The 24,867-nt window shown below is 39.1% G+C and overlaps 2 protein-coding genes and 1 long non-coding RNA gene across 3 annotated transcripts in view; 2 read left to right on the top strand and 1 right to left on the bottom strand.

The window, feature by feature from the left end:
• The first annotated feature begins 7,352 nt into the window (after positions 1-7,352).
• Positions 7,353-12,971, top strand: LOC115344433 (keratin, type I cytoskeletal 19). The gene is made up of 8 exons (XM_030021707.2): positions 7,353-7,921; positions 9,643-9,725; positions 10,069-10,225; positions 10,485-10,646; positions 10,801-10,926; positions 11,063-11,283; positions 12,107-12,135; positions 12,673-12,971. The coding sequence occupies exons 1-8, from the start codon at positions 7,472-7,474 to the stop codon at positions 12,702-12,704; spliced, it is 1,260 nt and encodes a 419-aa protein (XP_029877567.1). The 5' UTR covers positions 7,353-7,471; the 3' UTR covers positions 12,705-12,971.
• Positions 8,378-24,867, bottom strand: part of LOC115344443 — a 68,665-nt gene continuing 52,175 nt past the window's right edge. The window contains exon 3 of the long non-coding RNA XR_003924523.2: positions 8,378-9,795. This is a non-coding gene — a long non-coding RNA (uncharacterized LOC115344443). The remainder of the gene's footprint in view (positions 9,796-24,867) is intronic.
• LOC115344425 (keratin, type I cytoskeletal 15-like) lies at positions 18,539-24,166 on the top strand. The gene is made up of 8 exons (XM_030021694.1): positions 18,539-19,156; positions 19,862-19,944; positions 20,891-21,047; positions 21,536-21,697; positions 21,843-21,968; positions 22,112-22,332; positions 23,175-23,200; positions 23,705-24,166. Exons 1-8 carry the CDS (start codon positions 18,617-18,619, stop codon positions 23,785-23,787), a joined length of 1,398 nt encoding a protein of 465 aa, XP_029877554.1. The 5' UTR covers positions 18,539-18,616; the 3' UTR covers positions 23,788-24,166.

Consider the following 24,867-nt stretch of genomic DNA (forward strand, 5'->3'; position numbering starts at 1 on the left):
CGGTTCGCACAGCATCCTCTAGTGGCAAATTCAGAAAATATACAATAGGATTTGTGACAGAAACTGTTCAATATATTCTCAAAATTAAATTCAAGCCTCAGACCTGGGAAACGGTTAGGCCAAGGAAAGAACAGCGTAAATAATAATAAAATCGATATGTTTTTCACAGGGGTAACATTGTGATACCAGGGGGTGTAATAAACCAGATTAATAGATTGACAGTAAAAAGGTTAGAAATCAATTCATTATGAAGGACAGGGAAGAGAAAGAGAGGAACTATCTGCTTCGCATAATTTTGCTTGAAGGTTTTGAGGTAATTCCATATGAAATCAGCAAATTCAGATTAAGTCAAAACCTCCTGGATTGTTCTTGCATGTGTTTAATTAGCATTGAAGTTGTTTTGTCTCTGTTTTCAACTCATTTAGTAGCAACAGTGGCTGTCACAGACAGACAGGGAGCCTGGTATTACCAAGCAAAGAGAAGAATTTTATTAAGAATGAGGTTCAACTAAATGGTGCTGTGTTTAAAAAAACAGGCCTGTAGGGGGGACTGTGGAGATACTGACATTTTGTACTGTTACTATTTCCAAAGGCAACCAAAGTTATTGTGCATTATAATCTTTGGGTGTCTTTGAGTTTCTTAGTTCTGGAAATTAATCATCTCCACCTACATAATATGACATTTTCAAGAGGTTAGATGAAGATGAGAGGGGGAAATAGCTGGATAGAGAAGAACCCAAAACAAGAACCAGAAACTAGTGGACTGAATTCTCTGAGGGGCTTCATGCTGGATCAGAACTATCATGTACCTGCAGGATCTAGACCCGCAGCAGATGTTTTCAATTGCAAAAGCAGCTGTCAGGTATGGACAGGTACAACAGCCCATTGCTTCTAAGTGTTGCAGCTTTGTGCACACTCTTTCCAGTCTCTTGCACTCTTGGCTACAAGGAAATGGTATCAGTGAGGCAGGACCTGCTGCCTGCAGCCTCGCCAGGCCCTTTCACTTCAGACAACCTTTTGCAAGGTAGACTTCCCTGTTGGGGCCCCCCTCCCCCAGTCTCAAGTAATCAAAAATGAAAATCTGTGATTCACTGTGCCTCTGATAAAAAATCAGATGAAAGGCAGCTACTTTTGTGATACTTCTCACATTTACCAGCCTACCATAATAATGAAAAATAATGGCAGTCGAGTTAAGCAAATACAAAAATTCTTGTAGGAAAATCCATTCTTTCTGTATTCCAAGTAACATATTTCTATTAAGTTTCATGTAATACATAACATTTCGGAGTGCTAATCCCAATAAACTTCTGAATTTCTTTAAGTATTCTCACACTATGACAGACATTAAGGGTAAATGGTCTCTGATGGTTGATACAGTGAACATGTAATTTCACGTGCACTGGAGCTGACTTTCATAACTAACTTATTACTGCCTAAAGAGAAGTTTATGCACACTGCAATTACTGCTAATAACCCACTATTAATGAGCCCACGCTCAGAGATGCATTGCAAAGACTGGCTGCAGGGAACACCTTTCCACCGGCATGCACTCCTGTGCTTAACTAGCCCTGGCAGCATGAGTGCAACTGTGGATCAAAGGCACTTACAGTCTTATTAATCAGTGTTTTCTCACAAAGTTTCTAATCTTAGTTCAGTTCTTTCCCAGAACCCGATATCAGACTGTCAAAAATTATGGCAGTACCAAAAAGTTCATAGTGATTACACACACGTAAAGATTTTAAACAAATGCTGACAACTGCTCTCTGTTGAAAATGCATATCACGAGAACCTTACAGTTTTTATTAGTTATTAAAGTTGAATCCATCAGAAAAGAGTGAAAAGGCACTCAGTAAGTATTTCAGTCAACTTAATTTGGTGATGGTGGGCAGCCCAAAATATCTGAACAGCTGGCACAAACCTTAGTGATTAATTGAAAGAAGATTTAAAGCTGAATACAAGTGTCAGAGGCTGGTGGAAAATCATGGTTCTCCGTAACAGTTAATAGCCAGGACTGTCCCGGAAGGTAACCCACCTGATACACACAAATACTGTGAAATTTGCCTATAAACTACTTCTATTTGAAAACAGAGCAAACTGTTAAAAGTAGTTAGAAATACCCTTTTCTTTCCCTAAAGGTGTGCAGTCATTCTGGGCAGACAAAACCAGGGCTGCAGAACAGGTTTCCGTGAGCTGATAGTTGCTATGAGAACAAGCTGTTTTAAAAACACCTCCCTGGCAGTAGGTTTTCAAATTAGTAGCTACAGGACTTGCCCTCATAGAGCAATACAGTTTCTTTTTCTCACTGAGCCTAACAGAGATCTGGAGACTCTGAGAATTTATCTCAAGCCAAAACCAGTGTGAAACCACCTGTGGGATCAGGAAAGCCCAAATGCAGTTGACAGGATCCATCAGCAGGGGACAGAGCTCCTTGTTTTCTCTAATTTGATCCAGAACATGTGTTTAATGCTCGCACAGTGAAAGCCCTACCCTCACTGGAAGCCGTGGCTTGTCACTGTGATCAGAATATATTCTTATAAAATTAGCAAGAGAAATAATAATATATCAGTATATAAATACAAATATATAAATCTATGAGCACATAAACATAAACAATACAAATACAAATATGCTCTCCAAATGTTTTACAGACATGAGCAGAATAAAATAGCTCATCTCTCTGTGGTATGAAACTCATCTACTCTGTGTTTCTACCTAGCCTGGGATTTTTTTTTCAGTAGGAATTTTCCATGTGGCCTATGGGAAAATGTCCTCTGAATAGCTCTAGGCCTCCTCTTTCAGCATGAATCACTGCAGAACTGCAGCTGACATGGCAAGCATTCAACATGTACTTGGTTCCTCTCAACCTGGGACAGGTTTAGTCTATTTGGTTTTGGCAGCGGCCTCTAAGTTGCTTATTGCTGCTGCCTGCAGAAACCTGACTTTTGGAACACATCGTCTCGTCAGTTAGACATTTGACTGTAATAATAGTTTCCAGCCCCATCATACCTTGCTGAGATTTACCAACCAGATAACAGATTAAAGGAAGTGTAAAAATATATCCAGTGACTTGTCTTTCACTCATCAGGGCTTGGTGTTCTAACTCATCCTTTCTTCCCCCACAATTTTTAATCATGCTATAAGAAAATCTATTTTATTTTCCTGTCTCAGGTACTTTACTCCCTGATGTGCATTGTCACTATAGTTCTGGATTGATAGAGAAGTCGAGTTTAAAGCTATTTATGTTTCTAGGGAAACAGAGACTCTAATGAGGTATTTCCAAAAGCACACAACACATCCAGTTTCAAGTATTTGCCAAGTATTTACATTGCTCCCAGTTATTTAAGTGTTTGAGTTCTTCATGATCTTTTATGTATTTTCCTCACACTAATCTATTCAAATATTATATAAATGACAAACACTGAGAAATTAAATTATGTCCCAATATCACTAAAGAAGCCTGTAGCTGAAGAGGAATCCACATCTTTCAAGTTCAGCTCAAATCATTGACTCGTCATTTTCTTTTCTGCCATGAAAGAACTAGACCCCCAGATAAAAACGAGTTGTCCTGCATCCTACTCTCGCAATTTCTTTTTGAACTGAACCCTTACATGACCTTATTTCTCATTTCTTTCAATGCAGAAATCAGGGCACCCACGTGCATTTCCCTTCACCAAATCACATTCCCTCTACTTTGCAAAAATAGTAGTTTTGAGAAAGTTAACAGTGTTGCTCTCCGCTCTTATCTACCCTCTTTTATAACTGTTAACAGCTGTGTGTGCATGTGTTAGGACCTGCCTTTTCAGCACATAAACATTCTTGTCTTTGAATCTGTTGGCACATTCAGTAAATATATGGCAATGCAAGGTTTGTGAGGATTAAAAAAAAGATTAACGATGGGATATAAAAGCAAGAAAGCCAAGAATTGTATCTTAGGCAGACATTCAACACAGTTATTTTAGTACCAGCTGCAGATCAGTTCTTATTATCATTGGTTCTTCCCACAAGGAAGTTTAAAGAAAAAATAGAAAATTTTGTGTTTGAATTAAAGAGATTCAAACGTTTCATGACTATGAACTTCAATAGGAGAAAAAAACTTACAAAGTTGTGATTTTAAGAGGGCATATGACATGGTCAGTAGGGTGGGGCGGCCAAAGTTCTGAGGAGCAAGAGAAGAGATTAAGACTGAAAATTTGCATACAAAAGAGTCAAGAAGCACATTTTCACCGATGGAAGCAGAGGTGGAAAGGAAGAATTATCAGAAGGGACAAACACTTAAAGATTTAAAAGGTAAATTCAGAATAATAACCTGACTTTGCTCATTCATCCATAGAAGCATCCATGGAATTGCAGGCACCAATAAATAGGTTAAAATGTTCACAGAGTTCATTTAATTGTAATTGCATTAGCAATCCCTGGAAGCAAATCTAGCAGGAGAAGAGTAAAGTATATGCCAGTGTCACTCAAGGGCAATAAAAAAATGGTTTACAGGAGAATTAATAAAAATACCCTGAAACAATATGAACAATTTTATAAAGCAGTAGCGACTAGTAAAGCAGAGTAGATAAAGGTAAAGCAGAACGAGGTTTCAGCCAGGAGCTTGGGCGTGGACTGTTTGCACCAGGCTACAGGATGACTTCACTTTAATAAATGTGTGTCCTTTACCCTCAGATAAGTTGCAGATAAAGGAAATTCCCTTTGTTGACCATTCCTTATATTTCCTTTAGGGAAAAGTTGACCCTACAATAAATTAGGTTTATTGTAGTAGGAGAAAAAAAGGCCTGTGCAGAATGATAAAAGCACCTTCTTTCTTGAGCAAATACTTTGCCATACTAAAGGCTTTTCCAAGCATTTAAGCACGTTATCACCTTAAGGGAGTCCCAACAAAAACAGATATGTGCAGCCATTGAAGTAGAAGAGAGATGGAAAGTTAAAAGGAAAACAAAACCTTAATGGAAACTCAGAATGCAGTTTTAGTAAAAATGCTGCAGGAGGGACTCATTTGATAGTAGAAGCTTATGATATATTTGGTGGTATAACTAAGATTAGTTACTCTAATTGACAGTGTCTCTTCAGCTTTTCCTCTCCTGACACTTTCAGATATACTTCCAAACTGCCATGAAGAATTGCAGTTCATTCTTTGGGAATTTTTTCCCAGTATGTTGAAGCAAACCTAACCTGCTTGCAGTACATCATCAATATTCTAACAGTACAATATATGATGATTGCTGCTTTTACTCAAGGGGTTTCACAGGGAATGCAGAGACCTTCCAGGGTCCAATTTTCATGAGCTGGATCATAAAATATTATGCAGTATCATAAATGTGCATTTTATTTTGCAAAACCCCCAAATTCACTGCTTTGAGGTCCTGACATGGGAGTCTAGGGAATGACGAAGGAGTACCTAGAGAGAAGGATGTTCCTCTCTCCTTGCAGCAGGAGACAAACCAGAATACACCAGTATTTGTTCTCCTTTAAGTTTCTTACATTTCTGTTCAGTGAAGAAAAGCACATGGACTTAGGTTCTTTATGCTCTAACTATGGACTTTAATATTTAACAATAAAATAACTGTTCTTCTGTAGCTTTCTTTTGGTCTACAGGCAGACTGTAACTTTCTGATACTATTATTTCACCTGTTCACAGGACTTGGAACAGTTACCTGCTGGGCAGGTTTTTACTACCCAGGGCTAAACAGGACATTCAGATCTATAGAAGGAATGATCAGCATGTCTTTCGCAGAGAGAAGTGCCCTCTGTATCTCTTAGGAAAGGCTGTACAGTTTCACTGTGCAAGTTGGAGAGTTGTGTGAATGCAGCAGTCTCTACAGAAAGAAAAGAACTCAGCTGTGATGTCCCTAGGCTACAGCATCACAGTCAGCTAAAGTATGGTACATATATGCCAAGTGATATATTCTGTACCTGAGTCACTGCAGAATTCCTCTTTCTGATACAGCCTCATAATCAGATACAGACCAATGGGGCTGTTGATACAGGTGCCTTGGCCAGCTTCCAGTTTGTATGTTTGTTCTTTTATCCTCCCTATATTTGCCCTGCAGTTTGACATTTCTCCCTGTACAAAGTGAGTACAGCCCTAATGTGTGGTCTAAAATAACTGATGCATTTTTTATGGGTATAGAAAGACTAGACAGGCCCTCGTACAGAGTATGCATTTCATTTGGCTTATCTTTAATTCTTTATTTTAGTATTAAATGGATTTCTCATTGACACATCACAGCATGCATCTTGTGCTCCAAAGGTTCTGTTTAGTGGAAGCACTTGTAGGTGGCAGAATTCCTGCCCAGGCCTTGTTGTTCCTGGAAAGCTGCAAATGCTGGTAGGCCAACTTACTCCTTTTTTCTTTAAAGCAGTTCTCCTGAGGAGTCCCAGAGGTTTGGAGGAAGTGAGGGGTGGCAAGTGAAAGAAAGAGAATGGAAGAAAAGATGTGAATATCCACTTGTATGTTAGGGATGCTCATGGAGGAGCTTGCAGTAACAAAAGCAACATTGCTTTTAAAAATTTGTCTTGGATAACAGAGGACTTGAACATTTTAGAAATAACATTTTCATGAAACTCAAAGACCAGAAGAGTGATTATGTTTCTTCTGTTTACTTCTCCTTTTCAGTAGCAATGAAAAGACTAAATGTATAATCAGGTACTTTTTTTCTGTTGTTGCTCACTCCCCAGGTACTCAGGGAAGTTCAATGCTTATCTCTGCTACAATTATAGCTATGGTTCCTTGAAAAGGATTCTTGTTTCTGTAGAAAACAAGACTCTTTCAGACAAGGCATGTTCTCTGTCAGACCCTCTCTTCTACTGTCAGCCCAAAAGGAACTGAGAACAAAGAAACAGTTAAAATCTTAACTTCTGAAAGAATTTTTCTCAATGGAAATAAGGAAAACAAGAGGGGTGGGAACCTGTTTTGTCAAGGTCCACACATACTGTTCATCATTTGGGCTCCTTTCAAGCTCTGTTATGAGTCTACCAATTCACTAACTTAATCACTCTGTATTAAAACTCTTTCCTGAGATCACATGAAGAAAGTCATTGTGTGACTTTGCTATGGACACAGCGTTGGCTGCAGCAGGGCTGTGTGCTCCCAGCCCTTTTGCTTCCATATAGGTAAACTATAACTAGACTTATGAATGCTCCCCTCAGCAGGGTGACACCTCCTCTGAATCCCACCTTTTGCTTCAAGAGGCAACGGTCCGGGGGAGGGAATCAGCTCCTGTGCGTGAAGGTATTTGGGAAAGAAACACAGCCCACTTCATAGCAATTGACCAATAAGAGGAATTGCCGTGTTGGCAGAAGGCTTAAGGCTGATAAATTCCACGGGTCTCAGATAACACATTCTGGAGACAACTCCCATTGTCACAGGCATAAAAGAGGTAGGGTGGGGGAACGGAGCACACACTCCTGCCTCAGGATCAGAAACTGTGTGAGCTGCAGCTTGGGTTAGGTCCTTGGTATTTCTTACCATGGCCAGTTACAGCTTCAGGCAAACTAGCTCTTCTGTGGCAGGGGGACCTGGTGGCTCCTCGGTCCGTTTTGGTGGAGGTTGCTTTAGGGCTCCAAGCATCCATGGGGGATCTGGTGGCATGGGTGTGTCAGTCTCTTCTGCTAGATTTGTCTCTTCTGGCCTAGGAAGCAGCCTGGGTGGTAGATATGGAAGTAGTTTTAGCAGCAGCTTTAGTGGTGGTTATGGTGGTGGTTTGGGTGGCGGTGATGGCCTCCTCTCAGGAAATGAAAAGGCAACTATGCAAAGCCTGAATGAACGCCTTGCATCTTATCTGGAGAAAGTGCGTGCACTGGAAGAGGCAAACTCTGATCTTGAAACTAAAATCCGAGACTGGTATCAAAAACAAGGACCAGGCCCAGCTCAGGATTACAGTCCTTATTACAAGACTATTGAAGACCTTCGAGACAAGGTAGGTGTTAATATTTATTAAAAATCATCCTAATTTGCACTTAAGAAGGAAGCATAAAAACCCAAAGAGAAAAACTTCACCAGGAAAATACCCAGAAGACATTGCAGTTTATGAAAAGGAGAGGCAGATGAAATGAATATGCAATGATTGGGTGGGGTGGATAAAGAAAATTATCAATTTGGAATTATCTACTGTTTTAAATGTTAGCTAAGAGAATGTACAAAACGGTCAGTCTGAGATGCCTTAGTACTTAATTCTCTGATAACGTTTGCTTTTAACAAAGCAGATATATATACATACACACACATATATATACACACACATACTGGTCATATACACCTATATGACCAGTCAATATATATATGACCATATATATACACTAATAAATATAAAGAGAGACAAACAATGACAGCAACCTGCCTATCTCTGTAATCTGTTACCTGCCATATAGCTTGAAAAGCTTCAGAAGCACATACACACTGCTTTAACAGTAAAAATAAGAATTGGTTAAGTACAATTTTGTAAATGTGAAAATAGCAGCTCAAGATTTCATCACCATACATTTATTTTTCTTTCACATTTCACTTACTTAAGCTTGGGATTGAAATAAGAGTGCTGAAAGATTTGGCTTATGGAAAAAGGAAGTAGCAGACATGAAGTAATAAATCCCATACATAAATGCAGGATTTGCCCCAATAGCCCATGGGTACCTGATAACAGATTACTTTGAGATGATACACACCCCGGAAAACATAGGTAGTAGCTGATTAAACTATGTAAATAAATGAAAGAAAACTTGAGGTTTAGTTTTCACAGTTCAGCTTGGAGTTCATGACCGCTCCCACGCAGTTTACTTTCTCTTTGCTTCAACCCATTCACATTCCCTCCTGATTTCAAAAACTGAGCTCCAGTAAAGGCAGAAATGGCAATTATATTTTATCCTTTTAGTATTCTTTTCCCTCCTGTCTTTTACTCCCCTTAGTTAGGGGAGAGAAAACGTTGTTCCAGCTGGTTTTGTGGATGACCTTTTGAGTTTTAAAAGTGGCAGGCAAAAAAGACATGTTTTCTAGATAAAAATTAACAGGCATCACTTCTAAATAAACAAAATTTCCTTTACAGGCTTTCATGAAGCATTAGAAGAATCAATAAACACTATCCTGGATACTCCAGGAAATAAAAATGTGTTCAAAGACTACACAAATGCAATATGAACCCATATTGTTTACGAAACACAAACATGTCATTTATTTTAAAATCATACAGACCTTGTAATCACTTCCTACTGTTAAGGAAATGTGTAATGAGAACAAATTCTGCCAAGAGGGGTCTGCAGACTTTGCTTCCTTTGCATCTCTCCAGGAAATAAGTTTCTTGCCTCCGTCCTAAAACATCACCTACTCCCTGGCTCACCAAAGTCCTCTCCCTCTAAGACAGCATGCAGTTTTGTCTCACTGTGGGACTTCTAGCTAAAAGCCACTTCATATGCCAGACAAGAGTAAGAGGACCTATCCATAATGGACAATGATGGCAAAAGTACTGTGATAAATCTGTGCTACATATTTGCTATAGATCATTGATACTTTCCTACTGAGACCAAATAAAATACATTTCTATGTGGTGTAGGTAGAGATGAAATAGAATCTTAACTCTTTTATCTTCAGATCGGGAAAGAAGATAACATAGTTGTTTCAGCCTCAGCAATGAACTCTCATTGTTTGTAGATCCTTGATGCCACTATTGACAACTCGAAGATCGTCTTGCAGATTGACAATGCCAGGCTGGCTGCTGATGACTTCAAAACCAAGTGAGTAATTTCTGAAAGGAAAAAGGTCTCTTGAGCAGGCAAAAATCCTTGTTGAGCCAAAGGGCAGCAGCTGTGAAAAAAGAAAGGAATGCCTATAAAATCTCTATATGAACACTAGTTTGATCCTGTTGTTGCAGTTCAGCCCTTTATGTATTTCCTGAAAGCACCATCTGTACCACAGAAAATTTTATATCATGTAAAATATGTGGAGAAAAGTCTAATGCTGGACAACATTTGCTACATCATAAAATCCTACAAAACCAGACACATTTATAGCAAATAATGTTTCATGGTTGGCTGACTTAATCAGCTAACCTGAATAGTTTTGTTTTGCTTTTTTAAGGTTTGAAACAGAGCAAGCTCTTCGCATGAGTGTGGAGGCCGACATCAATGGCCTGCGCAGGGTCCTGGATGAGCTGACCCTGGCTAGAACAGACCTGGAGCTGCAGATTGAAAACTTAAAGGAGGAGCTGGCCTACTTAAAGAAAAACCATGAGGAGGTAAAAAAACCCCAAGAAATGCTTTTGAAAGTGACATCAGAAAAACAGTGTGTGGAAATCTGGAGTCCCTCAGGATTGTCCTGAGCTCTCCTACAGTGAAGAAAAGATTTCTGTGTAGACTGGGAGACTAAAAATACCCCCTGCAAGTATTTAAAGGGAGTCAGTCCGACCTTAGCCCTTGAAGAAAGAATGGAAGTTTCATAATGTTTTCAGTTTATGATTGTATTCTCTTTTGTCTTCCTCTGCCATGTCCACATAGGAAATGAGTGCCCTGGGAGGGCAAGTTGCTGGCCGAGTCAGTGTTGAACTGGACTCTGCTCCAGGCATTGACCTGTCCAAGATCCTGGCTGATATGAGAGACCAGTATGAACATATGGCTGAGAAGAACAGGAAGGATGCTGAGGCCTGGTTCCACAGCAAGGTAGAAAAAACTCCATACTATACAAATACTACCCCAAAAAATCCATGAAAGAAACAAAATAATTATTATAATACATAGAACACTGCTGTGAAAGCCTTATGACCTCTACTTATAAAGGCCCCATAATTCTCATGTAATGTTTTTCCTGTTTCAGACTGAAGAGCTGAACCGTGAAGTAGCTGTCAATACTGAACAACTGCAGAGCAGCAAGTCCGAAGTCACTGACCTGAGACGCACGCTCCAAGGGCTGGAAATAGAACTTCAGTCCCAGCTCAGCATGGTACATTAAAATTTGCACTGCATGACACCCCCCACCCCACCCCAAGTGAAATGGGTACATATTCCCCTCCCTACAAGGAGTCTTGCATCTGGTGGCAACCTTTTTGTGGTTTCCCCTTCAACCTCTCTGCTCTCAGAAAGCTGCGCTGGAAAGCACCTTGGCAGACACGGAAGGGCGTTACAGTGCCCAACTGGCGCAGATCCAGGGCCTGATTGGAAGCATCGAGGTGCAGCTGGCTGAGCTCCGAGCTGATATGGAGCGCCAGAACAGCGAATACAAGATCCTCATGGATATCAAGACTCGACTGGAGCAAGAGATCACTACTTACCAACAACTCCTGGAAGGCCAGGAGTCCCAGTAAGTAACTCTGCTTGCTGCAGAAGCCTTTTTGCTTAGCCTCATAAAGTTTGACCATGCCATCATGCTCATTTGCCACAGCACCACAGTAAACACAACTTCAAATACTCCTGGGGTTCTAAAATTTTAACAAATTGATTTTTCTGGACCATGGTGGAGCTAGAAATGTTATGATTCCCATTTACATTAAGTGAGTACCTCAACGAGTTTCTAAACAAAAAGGCAAACTGACAAACAGTACAAGAGATTAAATGCAACTAACAGTTAAAGTGATAACTAATCATTAGCTGCTTGACCTTCAGGACACATAGTGCAGTTAGTAATGTTTTACAGAATATAAGGATTAACACCAAATTCCCATAAACTTCCTGTTACCAGTTAAATAGCTCTTGCCTCATAGGAATCAGCGCAGAAGAAAATATTCTGAAGAGAAGTGAAGGCAGACAAGCTAGCTATTTTCAGACAGCCATTAAGTGACCTCCCACATGGGAACACAGCTATCTGTCATTTCACATATAGCCTCAAGGACGAAAATATCTCATAGCTTGGAACAAAAAAACATGAGGTGTGAGTTGAAAGGTTTTGATTTCCTCTATTCCTTCTTTTCCATAATTTACTTTTCCCACTGCAGTTGTTTAAAAATATACTTACTACAACAATTCCCTCTCCTGAGCTGAGAGGGAGAGCAAGGAGATGACTATCTCTTCTCTGACTACGTACAAAATGTACCTGATTAATAGAGAATTTGCTTTCATACATCCTCATCTCACACAGCATTTGATGTGTTACCTCTCCTTTCAACTGTTATCTCTTTGTTTTACAGGATGTTTGGCTCCCTTTCTGGAAGTGATGGTAAGGATTCTTTCTCTTTCAGGAAACCTTTAGGAGTGAAAGAAGTTTTATTTTCTAAAAGGAAATATACATATATTATGGTAGTTGTGTCCATACTAGAGACTGGGCTGCTGTACTGATTTGTGTCACAGAAAAAAATCTAATAAGTAACAAATGATGACTCTGGCTAGAATTTAACAAATTTCAGCCATTAAAGGACATTAAGACATCAGAAAAAAATCTCAGAATATGCTACAGTAAAGGCTAAGTAAAGCACAAAATGCTTAATCATTCCCCCAGATGAAAGGATACAAGAAATTTAAGTTTGGGCAGCTCAGGGGAATTGTATGAACATGCAAGTAAAATTTGCCTTGAGCTTTTAAAGGTCACCTGTATTGTAAAAGTGATGTATGATTCAAATCAATGCTATGAAGAAGAAAACTTCTGAGAGAACAGAATGAGACACAAGACATAAACTAAGCTCTGCACCCATTGTGGAGTGGTCTCATGTGTGTTATACTTAAGTAATTGCTGTTCTTTCTCTCCATATTACTGTAGACAAAAGAGACACGGTGGCAGGTGGAAAATAGTACTGAAAGTCCTCCAAATGTCATCTTCAAAATGAGAAAAAGCAGACAACACACAGGAATTGAAATGGAGAGGAATCACTCTAAACTGCTGGAAATTACTATCTTAAAGCACAGAAAATCCTTGTCCACACAAAGTTTAGGTAGATTCATCCATTTAGTGGTGATTAATTTGCAAATTGGGTTAGCTTTTCAATTATTTCTAGTTCTTTCATGTACTGAATTGCTGTATCTACTCTAATAAAGATGATCATCTTCTTGCAATCTTAACTTATTTTGAGTTATTGTGATACTGTTACTGAAGTTTGGGTTTAATCAGGCAGGACATAGCTAGCCAGCCTCCCTGACAGGTTAATGCTCACAATGTCTGTTGGTGGCTTGAGCTCCATCTCTTATTTCTCTAGCTCCTCTTGCTGGCAGGAGCTCTGAATATGGAGGCAACAGCATCCTCAGCCCCTCAGAGTGGGAATACAGGAATGACTTCTGTTTCTGACTACTATGGCTGTGCACTCTGAAGAGCAGTAACAGTGAGATGTTAAGTGATTCCAGTAAGAAGCAAGAGCTAGGAGACATTTTGTTAGGGTAAAATATAAAGCTGTTAAAATGGCTTTAATGTAACTCCTACAGAAACAAAGAGGAGTGAGAACTGTTGTGAGATTTCTTCACTTACTTTCCCAGTTCATAAGGAGGTAACAAAGCTTTAGCACCACTTTTAGCCACCTACATTCTCATGCCATTGAAAGGATATTATCCTAGCTGAAATTCTACATGTAATCAGTAATTTCATTTCCAACTATCCCGCTGCAAGCCCACAGCCAAGGAAACTTTTCAGGGTTTGTGCTAAAACAAAATCATGGCTATAGCCTATCACATTCCCACCTCCCACTAGTACAAAAGGCACATAGTTATCTCATCAACTGAGGGTGAAATTGAAACAACAGTATGCCCAGACTAAAAGTAGCCCAATACTGCACTCCCCCAGAGTGGATCATCTTGCAGCCTGTGCTTCAGGAAGACATCATCAAATTCCTCAGCACTTGTCGCCTTGGACTTGGGAGGGAATAATTATTTCACTCTTGTCCACAACTCTATGTTCATAACAGATTAACGGAGTGTTCACATAGCAAGAGGCATATCAAAGCTATGGACCTCCTCTATCAAGGTTGGGCAATCCTCTTCAATCAAGAGGCTCTGGTGCTTGTTTTGGTTCAGCAGTGACTCAGGTGACCTGTCAACATCAGTTGTCAGGTACTGACACAGACAATCCCAGCTTAGCCTCTGGAAATCTAGCATGATAGCATTAGGCAGTGGCTTCACTATGACAGGGAAAAACTGTGACAGGAAAGAAAAACAGTCACAAAAAGTAAGAATCGGCAAAGGGATACAGAGAACAGGATGAGATGGGAAGAACTGGGGAACTAAGGTGCTCTGGTGCAAACAAGTGCAGAACTGAGAGGGAGCAGTGGCATGAAAAGCACAGGCATACACGAGATGCAAGTGGTCCTTCAGAAGCTCACCCATTTATACGGTGTCCGCTTTTGGAAGAGAAGAAGAAAGCTTTTGTGCATTAAATGCTTCAGTACAGGCTGTTCCTCAGTCCTGACACATTTTCTAATAAATGTTTTGTAGCAAAATTATTCCCTACAACAGTTAGACGTGAAATCCCTCCCAGATAAAAGAACAAACAACTCCAGGTCTCTTTTTTAATTTTAACAAATCCCACTCCCTGAGAGTGAGTTCTTGTGACAAAACCAGTCAGAGTATGAGATTACTGGTGCAGATTTCTTGTGTTGTATAGCCACAAATGCAAAAGCCTGATAAGAAATTATCGTGCTCAAAGAATGCAAACTATAAGTTATAAGGACACTTTGCAAATGTATATTTTGACCAAAGAGTTTTATTTTCAAAGACTGAATTAAATGCATGGTTAGAAAAAAAGATGTTTAAAAGGTTAACAGCTTAACAGTGTTTAAGAGGTTAAAAGTGCCAAGAATTTAATGAATTCATAAACCCTGCTAAAAAAACTGGCGGCTTCAGTGACTTGAAAGAATCTTGAAAAGGCTGGAATTCTTGTTTTTATAGTCCAGTTTTAATTTCAGTTTATAATTTTATTGATTTTGTCCCCTATTTGTAGGGTAATGAAGGATTTCTGCTGAAATGTTAAATATAAAATCACTCAGAGACTATAGTTTTAGAGTTTGGTTCAGAAAAAAAGTGTTTTCTAAAGGTATGTAATGTCTGCATGACGGTTTTATCAGCAAAGACTGAGATGATAAACAAGCTGCTTCGTGAATGGAACTCTCTGTCCTCCTGAAAGGAGAGGCTAAAGAGTGTCAACTCCATTAATCCCGTAACAGAAGTAATAAAAGAGTTTGTAAAGCATAGACATGTCAGGGGATGTCTTCCAGGAAGGATCCATGGAAGCATGACAAACCAAGGAGCTTATGCACCACAAGTACAATGCTGAGTACTGTGCAAATGATGAAACTGTGTGTCAAGGCATTGGATAAGAAATCTTCGAGTGAAGCTAGTAAGAACAGAATAAAGGCATAAGCTTGAAATACCTTTTTTTTTTTTTTTTACTTCAGCAGGCTTCAATTTCCTTGTATAGACTATAAGAAGAAAATTTTGTAGGTTGAAGTTCACGTTCCAGCTGCAGAAAAGAGCTAAATGAAGAATGAACAGAGCAACACAGATCTCTACCAGTACAGAGATAGCACTGATTTTAGATGTTCATTTAAAGTCCTAAGAGGTTTTGAATCTGGAAGCATTCCAAACCTCATGAATTTAGAGAAATGTAACTGCTTTTTTTTTTAAATGACAGATAAAACATAGCTAAAATGCAGAAAAAATAATTGAAGAGGAATATGACTGTATGTAGAATTATACCTAGATCGAGAACTCAGCTAAAGACAGAGGATTTTCACATACTTGTTCAAGTTCAGATATGAAATTAGATTCATCAAAACACTTTTGATTTCTAAACTTTTACTAATGTAAATACCAAATTGTAACTAATTTTCACCAAAGGAAGCTTTGCCTTACATAGTCTATTATAAAATGTGATAACGCATGTGGGTTTTGATATAGAAGTCTTCAATGTGGAGACAGTAATAAAACAACAAAATCTATATAAATAAATAGCATGAGTTAGCGAATTCTGAACACACACTCAGGCGCGCACACACACACACTTGCCAGCAATCTGCTCTCAGTGTACAGGTATGGACATATTTACCATTTCTCTTTCACCAGAAGAGCCAACGTTCATAAGTAAACTCTCAAAAGTGAAGTTTTTTTCTCTTTAGGAAAATACCTGTGAAACACAGCAACTGAAGCAAGCTGCAAATAAATGATCCATAACCGACCACCTCCAAATTTCACAGTGCTTCATTGAGGCACCTTTCCTTGGATTCTCCTTTGGTTTGAAAATACTACTGACAATTTCTAGTAAAATATTAGGAACTATTTAGAAGTAGTTGTTTAATATGAAAGAACAAATAGCGAAGACAATGAAGGCAGGGATAAGCCTCAGGTCTGCAAGGGCTGCACTCCGCATTTACAAGCTTTTGATCATGGGGGACACACCCTAAGGATCTGAGTTTGATGGTTTACAGAAAATTGAAAAAGCCACAGAATCCCAACCACTATGGTTTTCTGAATTATGTTATTGGACATAATCTGTATTGGCTGCTTGATTTATTTTAATTTTTCCCAATAGTAAATATTCTACAGGAAAGAAACAGCTTTATATCTGCTACCTGTTTTTTGTAAGTGTTCATCTGATAACAATCTAGAATAACACACAGGGCATTTTAAAAAGCAACAAAGTGTGTTTCACCAGCAAGCTTCCAAAGAAGTTATAAAGACTGAGTGAAAGAAGACTGAATGAAAAATCCCCAAAGTTTCCTGTTAAAGTTTATGGTGTTTCCTATAAGTGATTTTGCTATTTTTTTTTTTAAATGGAATTTGATCTTGCTTATTGTGGGATCACTCAGAGTTAAACAGACCCTAGCAGCTTGCACACCTTAGGATATTTAAATTACAGGGGTCTTAAAGAAACTTTTTTATCTTTAGGAAAGTTTGCCTAAACTTGTTTCCTGAGATACTAACTCTTGGATATACACAGATTTGGCAAGCTACACAGAACTGAACTGTGGTGGCAGAGGTCCAGGTTCAGTTTGAAACATGTTTCCACAACTGTGAAACACCCTGTCTTTTCTAATCAGCTGAAGAATGAGTGGACATTCTCAGAACCAGGCTGTTAAGCTGCGTACCACAGCTAGATTTTTGATGTTTCTTTCTTCCCAAGTACACATCTTCCCCTACTAAAAAGGTTGCACATTTCCCTGAGGCTGCATTAAAGTCTCAACTGTAAATTTCAGAAAACGCCTCAGTATTCCAACAACTGGTATGAGCCTCAGTTTATCTGCAATCACCCATCCTGAATTCTAAGCTCATTTTCTGTTGATACGTACCATCAAAAACTGTACTAAAAACAACGTTCTCCTTATTATGTTGTTAGCAAACATATCATTTTTCTTCCTTATTTCAAATTTTTATTTTAAAATAATTTTGGTGGTTCCAAACCAGAGACCAGAGAAAGTTCCTCCCACCTTCCCTTTGTCCCTGCTTTTCTCCCTCCTCTCAACTCCCTGTTTCCTTAAACAATTATGTGCCTCAGTACCAATTTATTGTCTTACCATACCCCTACTTCTTCAACTGCAACTTGTGGTTTTCATCTGAAAAATGTCACCTTGTTGTGCAAAGAGAATGGGGCTCTTTCTTCAAACTCCACACTATTGCTACACTCTCCACACACACATTATCCCCAGTGACACACCCCAGCAGGGTAAACAAGCAGTTAATATTTCCTTAAAAATCTCCCAAATCTGTTTTCCCATAATTATGCACTATTGAACAGAGCTGCATTACTGAATTACTGCCTTTTGAATTTCACTAGCAAATTCTTACATCTGAAATATACTGGTGTTTCAGACTCCCACTTTAAATGAGGTATTAAGATGACTCTTCTAAGTGCTTCTCAAATCTTATTTTCAAAAATTGCTTCATTTCATAGTGCATATTGGCATCAAACACAGTTATTGCTATCTGAACAGTTTCATCTTAAACCCAATTTGTTTACATTTTCCAAAAGTAACAGGAACTTAGTCCTCCCACATTTCTTCTTTTAATTGAATTATTTCCATCTTGTATTACCCTTCTTGACTATTTCACAAGCATTAGTAAATGAACTGTGCCCACTCTTCCTTGTACATTGATGGATGCTAATTGTTCCTCACGCAATGCTATGATTATATGCTTTTTGTACTAAAATTTCAGACTCCAAAATCTAAATATTAGTTCCAAGCAAAGAACAGGAATAAGAACACATAAAATTCAATTCCAAATTTTCAGTGGGAAAAAAAATGGATAAAAAAGAAGAAATAATGGTGAGATGAACTGATGATTGTACATTTTTCAATGAAAGGAGAGTCTTACTTAAACTTCATTTAGAAAAAGTTAATTTTCTTAAAAGGTGATTGCTGTAAATGGGTAAGTGGGTGTGGTTGGACTCACTTTGTTTTTCCATTCTTAAATGTCAGAGAAGTAAACTCCAAGTTTCAAAACTATAGCCTGAAGAAAAAACACTCATCTGAATCATCCCTTTTGTTTAATTAAAAAGAAAACCCAAGCCCTAGCCCCTGAGATGTACAGCCAGCTCTGTGAGGAATGTCATCATAATTGGCCTCACCTCTAGGGAGGAGAAATTTTGGAGGGAGGGTTGCAGGTTGGGTTTCTCCTAACACCCTATCTTGAGGATATAAAAGAAGCACCAGGGCAGTGAAGACACATACTTTCCTCTTCTACACCAAGCTGAATAACTGACCTTAGCACCTTCTTGTGCTGCAGCTATGGCTACTTCCTTCATGCAGAGCTCTTCTTCTACCTATGGTGGTGGCTTTGGGGGTGGTGGAAGCAGCAGCTCTCGCCTTTCCTCAGTCCGAACAGGAGGAACCTGCCGAGCTCCAAGCATACATGGGGGATCTGGTGGCAGGGGTGTCTCCATCTCTTCAGCTAGGTATGTCTCCTCTGTAGGAGGTGGGTATGGTGGTGGTTTGTGTTCTGGTTTTGGCAGTGGTTATGGAGGAGGCTACTCTGGCTTTGGTGGTGGTGCAGCCTATGGCTTTGGTGGAGGAGCTGGCTTTGGTGGAGGTTTTGAAGTTGGTGGTGGCTTTGGTGGTGGTGATGGCCTTCTCTCTGGAAATGAAAAGATAACTATGCAAAATCTGAATGACCGTCTGGCTTCGTACCTGGACAAGGTACGAGCACTGGAAGCGGCAAATTCCGATTTAGAAATTAAAATCCGAGACTGGTATCAGAAGCAAGCTCCCACCAGCCCAGCCCGGGACTACAGTAATTATTACAAGATAATTGAAGATCTCCGAGACAAGGTATGACATTGACATGTAGAGGAGTTATAAGAATGCATTAGAATTGTGGAACTGCATATTCCACTTCTTCAAAATACGCTAAAATAATTACAAAATAAATATTGAATTCCCCAACCCCAAATATATTGTGGTTATGAGCATTCTAGCAGAAAAGAGTAGCTTTTTCTCAATTTAAAAACAAAATATGTTATCCTGAAAATGTGACATTTGTTGATATTAAAATTATTGCACTAAAAGTTAGCAAAACACGGCAAAATGTGTTTAGAATTATCAATATATTTATTCAGTAATCAGATAGTAAAGAATGTAAAAGGTAGGCCTCAAAGGCTGAAAAAATAATTCTCCTAGTTACAGATAAGATCGGGTGTTGTACAAATGTATTTTCTAATCATGTTTCTAATATTACACAAGGGTATCTATCTCATCTCTCTTATTTGCATATGGACTGTGGAAAAGAGCTTAGCATTTTTGGTTTTTCTCTATAAAAGCTGTAAGAATTACAGTGTGACCAAAGAGCAACATAATAAATTGAAATGGCTCTTGCAATCCAAAAAGCATGCTTAACCAGTGACATCACAACAGAGGTCCATTTTTTTCTACCTTTTTTGATGGTTTACAGCCTCAATAACTGCCTACTATGTACTCAGGACCATGATATTTCACCATTATTCACAGGAACCTTTTTCTGTGTTTCTTAACTGCCAGATCCTTGCAGCTACGATTGACAATTCCAGAGTCATTCTGGAGATTGACAATGCCAGGCTGGCTGCAGATGACTTCAGACTGAAGTAAGTTTACCTGCAGCACATTTGTCTTCTCTCTCCTTGTCTCTCTCTCAAAACAGTTTTCTGAAGTTTAGTATTACTTTTTATGTAGAAAATAAAGTTCTTCAGTCACTGAAGGACACATTTCAAAATTATGGATAGGTATTTTTCCTCGATAACTTCTCATGAAAAAAACCCTGGCAAACAGAATCAATGTGATGAAGGATCAATTCAGAATATAAACCTGATAGAACACAGTATCCAGATCACTGAGCTGTTTACATAATAAATTATAGTTCGTGTCTGAGTATTTTAGTGATGCTCTTAACTATTTTTACTAGCCTAAATCACAGGGGAAGAGACGACAGGAATAGGTTGGGATTTTCACTTAAAAAGAACCGAGTGGCATGAAGAGATCGCTGTTCAGTTGCAGTAGTTCTCTCTCAAAGAGTCTGAAATTTAGAAAAGAAAGACAAAGAGTAATTTGGGGCTTATCCAGCTTATGGACTCAGCAGTACATCAGACACTGCTGAAAAGATGATAAAGATACTTGCACAACTGATTTATCTTGCAGTGATGTACCTGCAGGTTTGTATTTTCTCCTCTATTGTCTTAGGCAGAACTAGGCAATCTGTGCTTTCTTTCACACCAAATTTGAGAGGACACTGCAAATGGACTGTCCTGTGTGACAACTTCTCTATTGATGCTGATAATCATTATTAGGTTCTGCAAAGTGAAATGTCAGGTACTCCTCAAGAAAAAAATCAGATGGCAATGCATGTAGTTTCACATGTCATAGTTGGATGTTGGAAAAAACATCTTTACTCCCTTTACACTTCTTTTCAATATACATGTTTTCATTTATAGCCCACTGTTCCTCCTACATTCAAGATAAAATTTCATAGTTTTATAGCTCTACTGAATACAAACTCGTACATATTCCAGTGCTTGTTTCTTTTTTAAACTGCAGATATGAGAATGAGTTGTTCCTGCGCCAGAGCGTAGAGTCTGACATCAACGGCCTGCGCAGAGTCCTGGATGAGCTGACTCTGTCCAGAGCTGACCTGGAGATGCAGATTGAAACACTGAAGGAGGAGCTGGCTTATCTAAAGAAGAACCATGAGGAGGTGAGAGTCCGTATCAGTACAGAGAGGAAATTACTTTTCCCTTTGGAATTTATGCCTCTCCTGTGGGGAGGGGGAAATCCAAACAAAAAAACCCAGAATGACAACATTGCAGCTTAATAAGAAGAAAACTGATATTAAAAGAATACAAAGTGTGCCCTGAGAAGCTTTTATCTGATTCCAAACTGTTCAGACCTATTCATTTCAGTTTGACATTCATAAGCACGACAGGTCACTGAGATAGATAAGCTGAGTAAAAGAAACATACATATAAGTCACATGTAAATATGTGTGTGTTGTGTGTGAGTATACAGAGCATAGAAAAGCATGTGTGATGAGAGATAAAATTTGATAAACGTTTTTTATGTGTGTTCCACCTATGATACTTGATAATAAAAGTACTGCGTACCACTGCATGGATTGCTGATGGCAGAAAGTATATGAGAAGAGAAAGCCTAATCTTTTTTGTCCCCTGCCTTCTGCCTGTCCAGGAAATGAAAGAGTATTCAAATCAGCTAAGTGGAACAGTCAACGTGGAAATGGATGCGGCTCCTGGCATCGACCTGACCAGAATTCTCTCCGAGATGAGGGAACAGTATGAAGCTCTGGCTGAGAAGAACCGTAAAGATGCTGAGGCCTGGTTCTTCACTCAGGTATAGTTACACCAATAAACAGCAAACTGATGCATTGTCCCATTATTACTGCCCCAGCAGATAGGATGGGCCCTCCCTTGCTCAAAATAATTGAAATTTTTTTATACAATATGTGCATGATTTTACAGTTGTTTTTTTCTTTCAGACTGATGAGCTGAACCGTGAAGTAGCCACCCATACACAACAGATACAGACCGGCAAATCAGAGATCACAGAACTGAGACGCACGCTCCAGGGCCTGGAGATTGAGCTCCAGTCGCAGCTCAGCATGGTACGGAGCTATCCCAAGCACATCACAAGTCACTACTACTACTACACTCTCCCCTTCCTCCCTCCCTATCTTGCCTCTCCTTAGACTCCCCCTCTGTGGGAAAAATCTGCATGCTAACCTATTCTGACATTATTCTGCTTTAGAAAGCTGGACTGGAAGCCAGCCTGAGAGATACAGAAGGACGATACTGCGCACAGCTGGCACAGATTCAGGCCCTCATCACCAGTGTTGAGGAACAACTGAGTGAACTTCGATGCGACATGGAGCGTCAGAACCAGGAGTACAGAATGCTCATGGACATCAAAAGTCGCCTGGAGCAGGAAATCGCCACGTACCGCCAGTTGCTGGAGGGCCAGGACTCTCAGTACGTTGCTATATACAAATCCTATGATGATTAGATAAGGTTAATAACATGACACATTGTAAAGCAGTAATTTGTGGTTGCTAGCTGACTCCAGATTACTAAATTACATTCACTGCACGCGCAGCCTTTAGAGTACTGGCAAAACAGATGCCCAGCAAAATCCCAGGTGTTGCTATAACTCAAGCTGAATCTCCAGAACAATTGTGCTGATGATTTGAAAATATAAATGCAACCATTTTGACTACAATGAATTATAGAAGGCACCAGGCACCATATGTATGTCTTACATAATCCTCTTGTTGCACTGGAATAATAGCCTTCAGCCTGAAATAACCTATAAAAACCTGTTCTCAGTATTTCTTTAGCTCTTGGTTTTCTACACTTGTGCACAGAGGTGAAAATATTCATCATCATACACCAGTACTCCCAACTAGAAAAGAACTTGGTACAGACCACAGCTTACTTTACTAAAGTCTATGTTTTAGTGCCCATTTCCCATATCTGATCTACACATGGAATTACTTTTGATTTCTGAGGAGGAATCAGCTCCTTATATTGTTTCTAGATGATGCCACTTTGAGAAGAGAAGTATATAGAGACTTATCAGGACCAAGAACAGGTCTGACTGCTGTTCATATTTCCTATTGAGTAGACAGGAGTGGCCTTCAAAGCAGAAAGCACCTTAACAATAACACTAGTAACCACACACCTGAGAAACAACACACTGAAAGCAGCAGTGTGAAATCATGGCTATTCACACGCAGTGGTTCCTAAATAGATCAATGGTTTCAGTGGACAGGGTTGGTGATGGTCATTAATCAAATATTTCTTCTTTTCTGCAGGATGTCAGGAGTGAACCCTAAGGATGGTAAGAAAATTTTGATTTAAAGAGGGGTTGAAATGAATTGACAAAATAGGATTAAATAAACCTATCTTTTTTGCTTTGGATTTCCTCTTACTAACGCAGATTGCATTCTCTCTGCAATGACCACATTCTTTATCATTTAGAGACAAAAATATAATACTTTATCTTATTTCATGTGCACTTTTGAAACCAGTAGCTTGCCAAAATGATTGCGTGAACTCACGGGATTCTAAAATACCAAAATCTCCCAAAGATTCCTAAGCTCCTCTGCTGATTCACACAACATACAAGATACATCCAACACCGACATGTTATGTGCACTGTTAAGATTTACTGCATGAGGACCAGTAGGGAGAGAAGAGAAGATGTCAAGGCAGTTCCCCCTTTGATATGAGAAAAAGATCTTGTGAGGAAACAAACAAAAAAAACCCCATCACACAGCTCTTCAGTGTGTTAGCAGTGCATTTTTTTTCCCTAGTTGAATTTTTTTTTTTTCTCCTACAACAGCACCTCTGAGCAGTGGAAGAGTTCGCATGGGCATGGAAGATGGTGGAAAACCTGTTTCTACTCATGAAAGGAGATTCCAGTAAAGAAATACTGAATCCCTTCGTGCATATGACACCATATAAAACCAGTGCAGACTACACATTCACTAATGCTAGGAGAAATATCCTTTTACTTTCGCCAAATCACAAGAATGTAATCCAAGAATGTGCAACAGCTTGATGTCTTTCCTTAAATATGCTCTCCCTTTTCACACAATCATTTGGCTCTATGGGTCAGAGATGGCAACCTTGTTTTCTGCCAGTAGCTATATAGTTTCCTTATGAAAGAACCTACATAATAAAGTTTCTGTTCTGCTCGTGCAAATATGTCCAGTCTAATGTTGTTTTTTTGAAGTCGGTATGGCATTGCCATACACATGACCATACACCCGTCCTAACACAGTGCTTCCTATAACCCAAAACAAGAGGTGCTCAATGTATAACAACAATAGCAGTAATAACTTTAATAATAATAATAAAGATGATGACGAACAGATATAAAGTGCCATTAGATTCTCCCAGGAATCTGAAGCTAATATCGGTAAAAAAACTGAGAAGATAATGCAAAAAACCCTTAAACTCTTTGTTCTGGGTTCAAAGTGCACAACATGACTACAATTCATGCACGAATAAAATGCACCTCTGAAAAAAATTAGTATTTTTCCGTATATCTATTTATGTTCCTGCACTTCCTTCAGCAAAAAGGCAAATTCCCTTAGCTCTGGAGGAAGCACTAGGCAAGGTCCAGGTGAAATGAACTGTTCAAGCAGAGTTTGCTGTGACTGTTTTGGTTTTCATACATAAGGAAGAAACTCACCAGCCTGCATCATTACTGTAGCTGTTGTATTAGCAATACTGCCTTTTCTCAGCAACAAGTTAGTCTGCAAACTTACACCAGTGTAATTGGAGTTGCTTAATACAGATTTAAGAGGCTACTAAATCCCAACTTCAGAAGCATATAAATCATTTACATAAATGCTGTATTTTGCTAACATAACCTATTTGGAAAATTTGTTGTTAGCCTCATCGCTGGGTATTTCAATCCACATAGTAGTATCTACAAAACCAGTATGATTTCTAGAATTACATATTTCATTTTCCTTCCAACCTCCTTAGAGCCACTAT

Source organism: Aquila chrysaetos, chromosome 8 (assembly GCF_900496995.4).
Source record: "Aquila chrysaetos chrysaetos chromosome 8, bAquChr1.4, whole genome shotgun sequence".
Classification (NCBI taxonomy): domain Eukaryota; kingdom Metazoa; phylum Chordata; class Aves; order Accipitriformes; family Accipitridae; genus Aquila; species Aquila chrysaetos.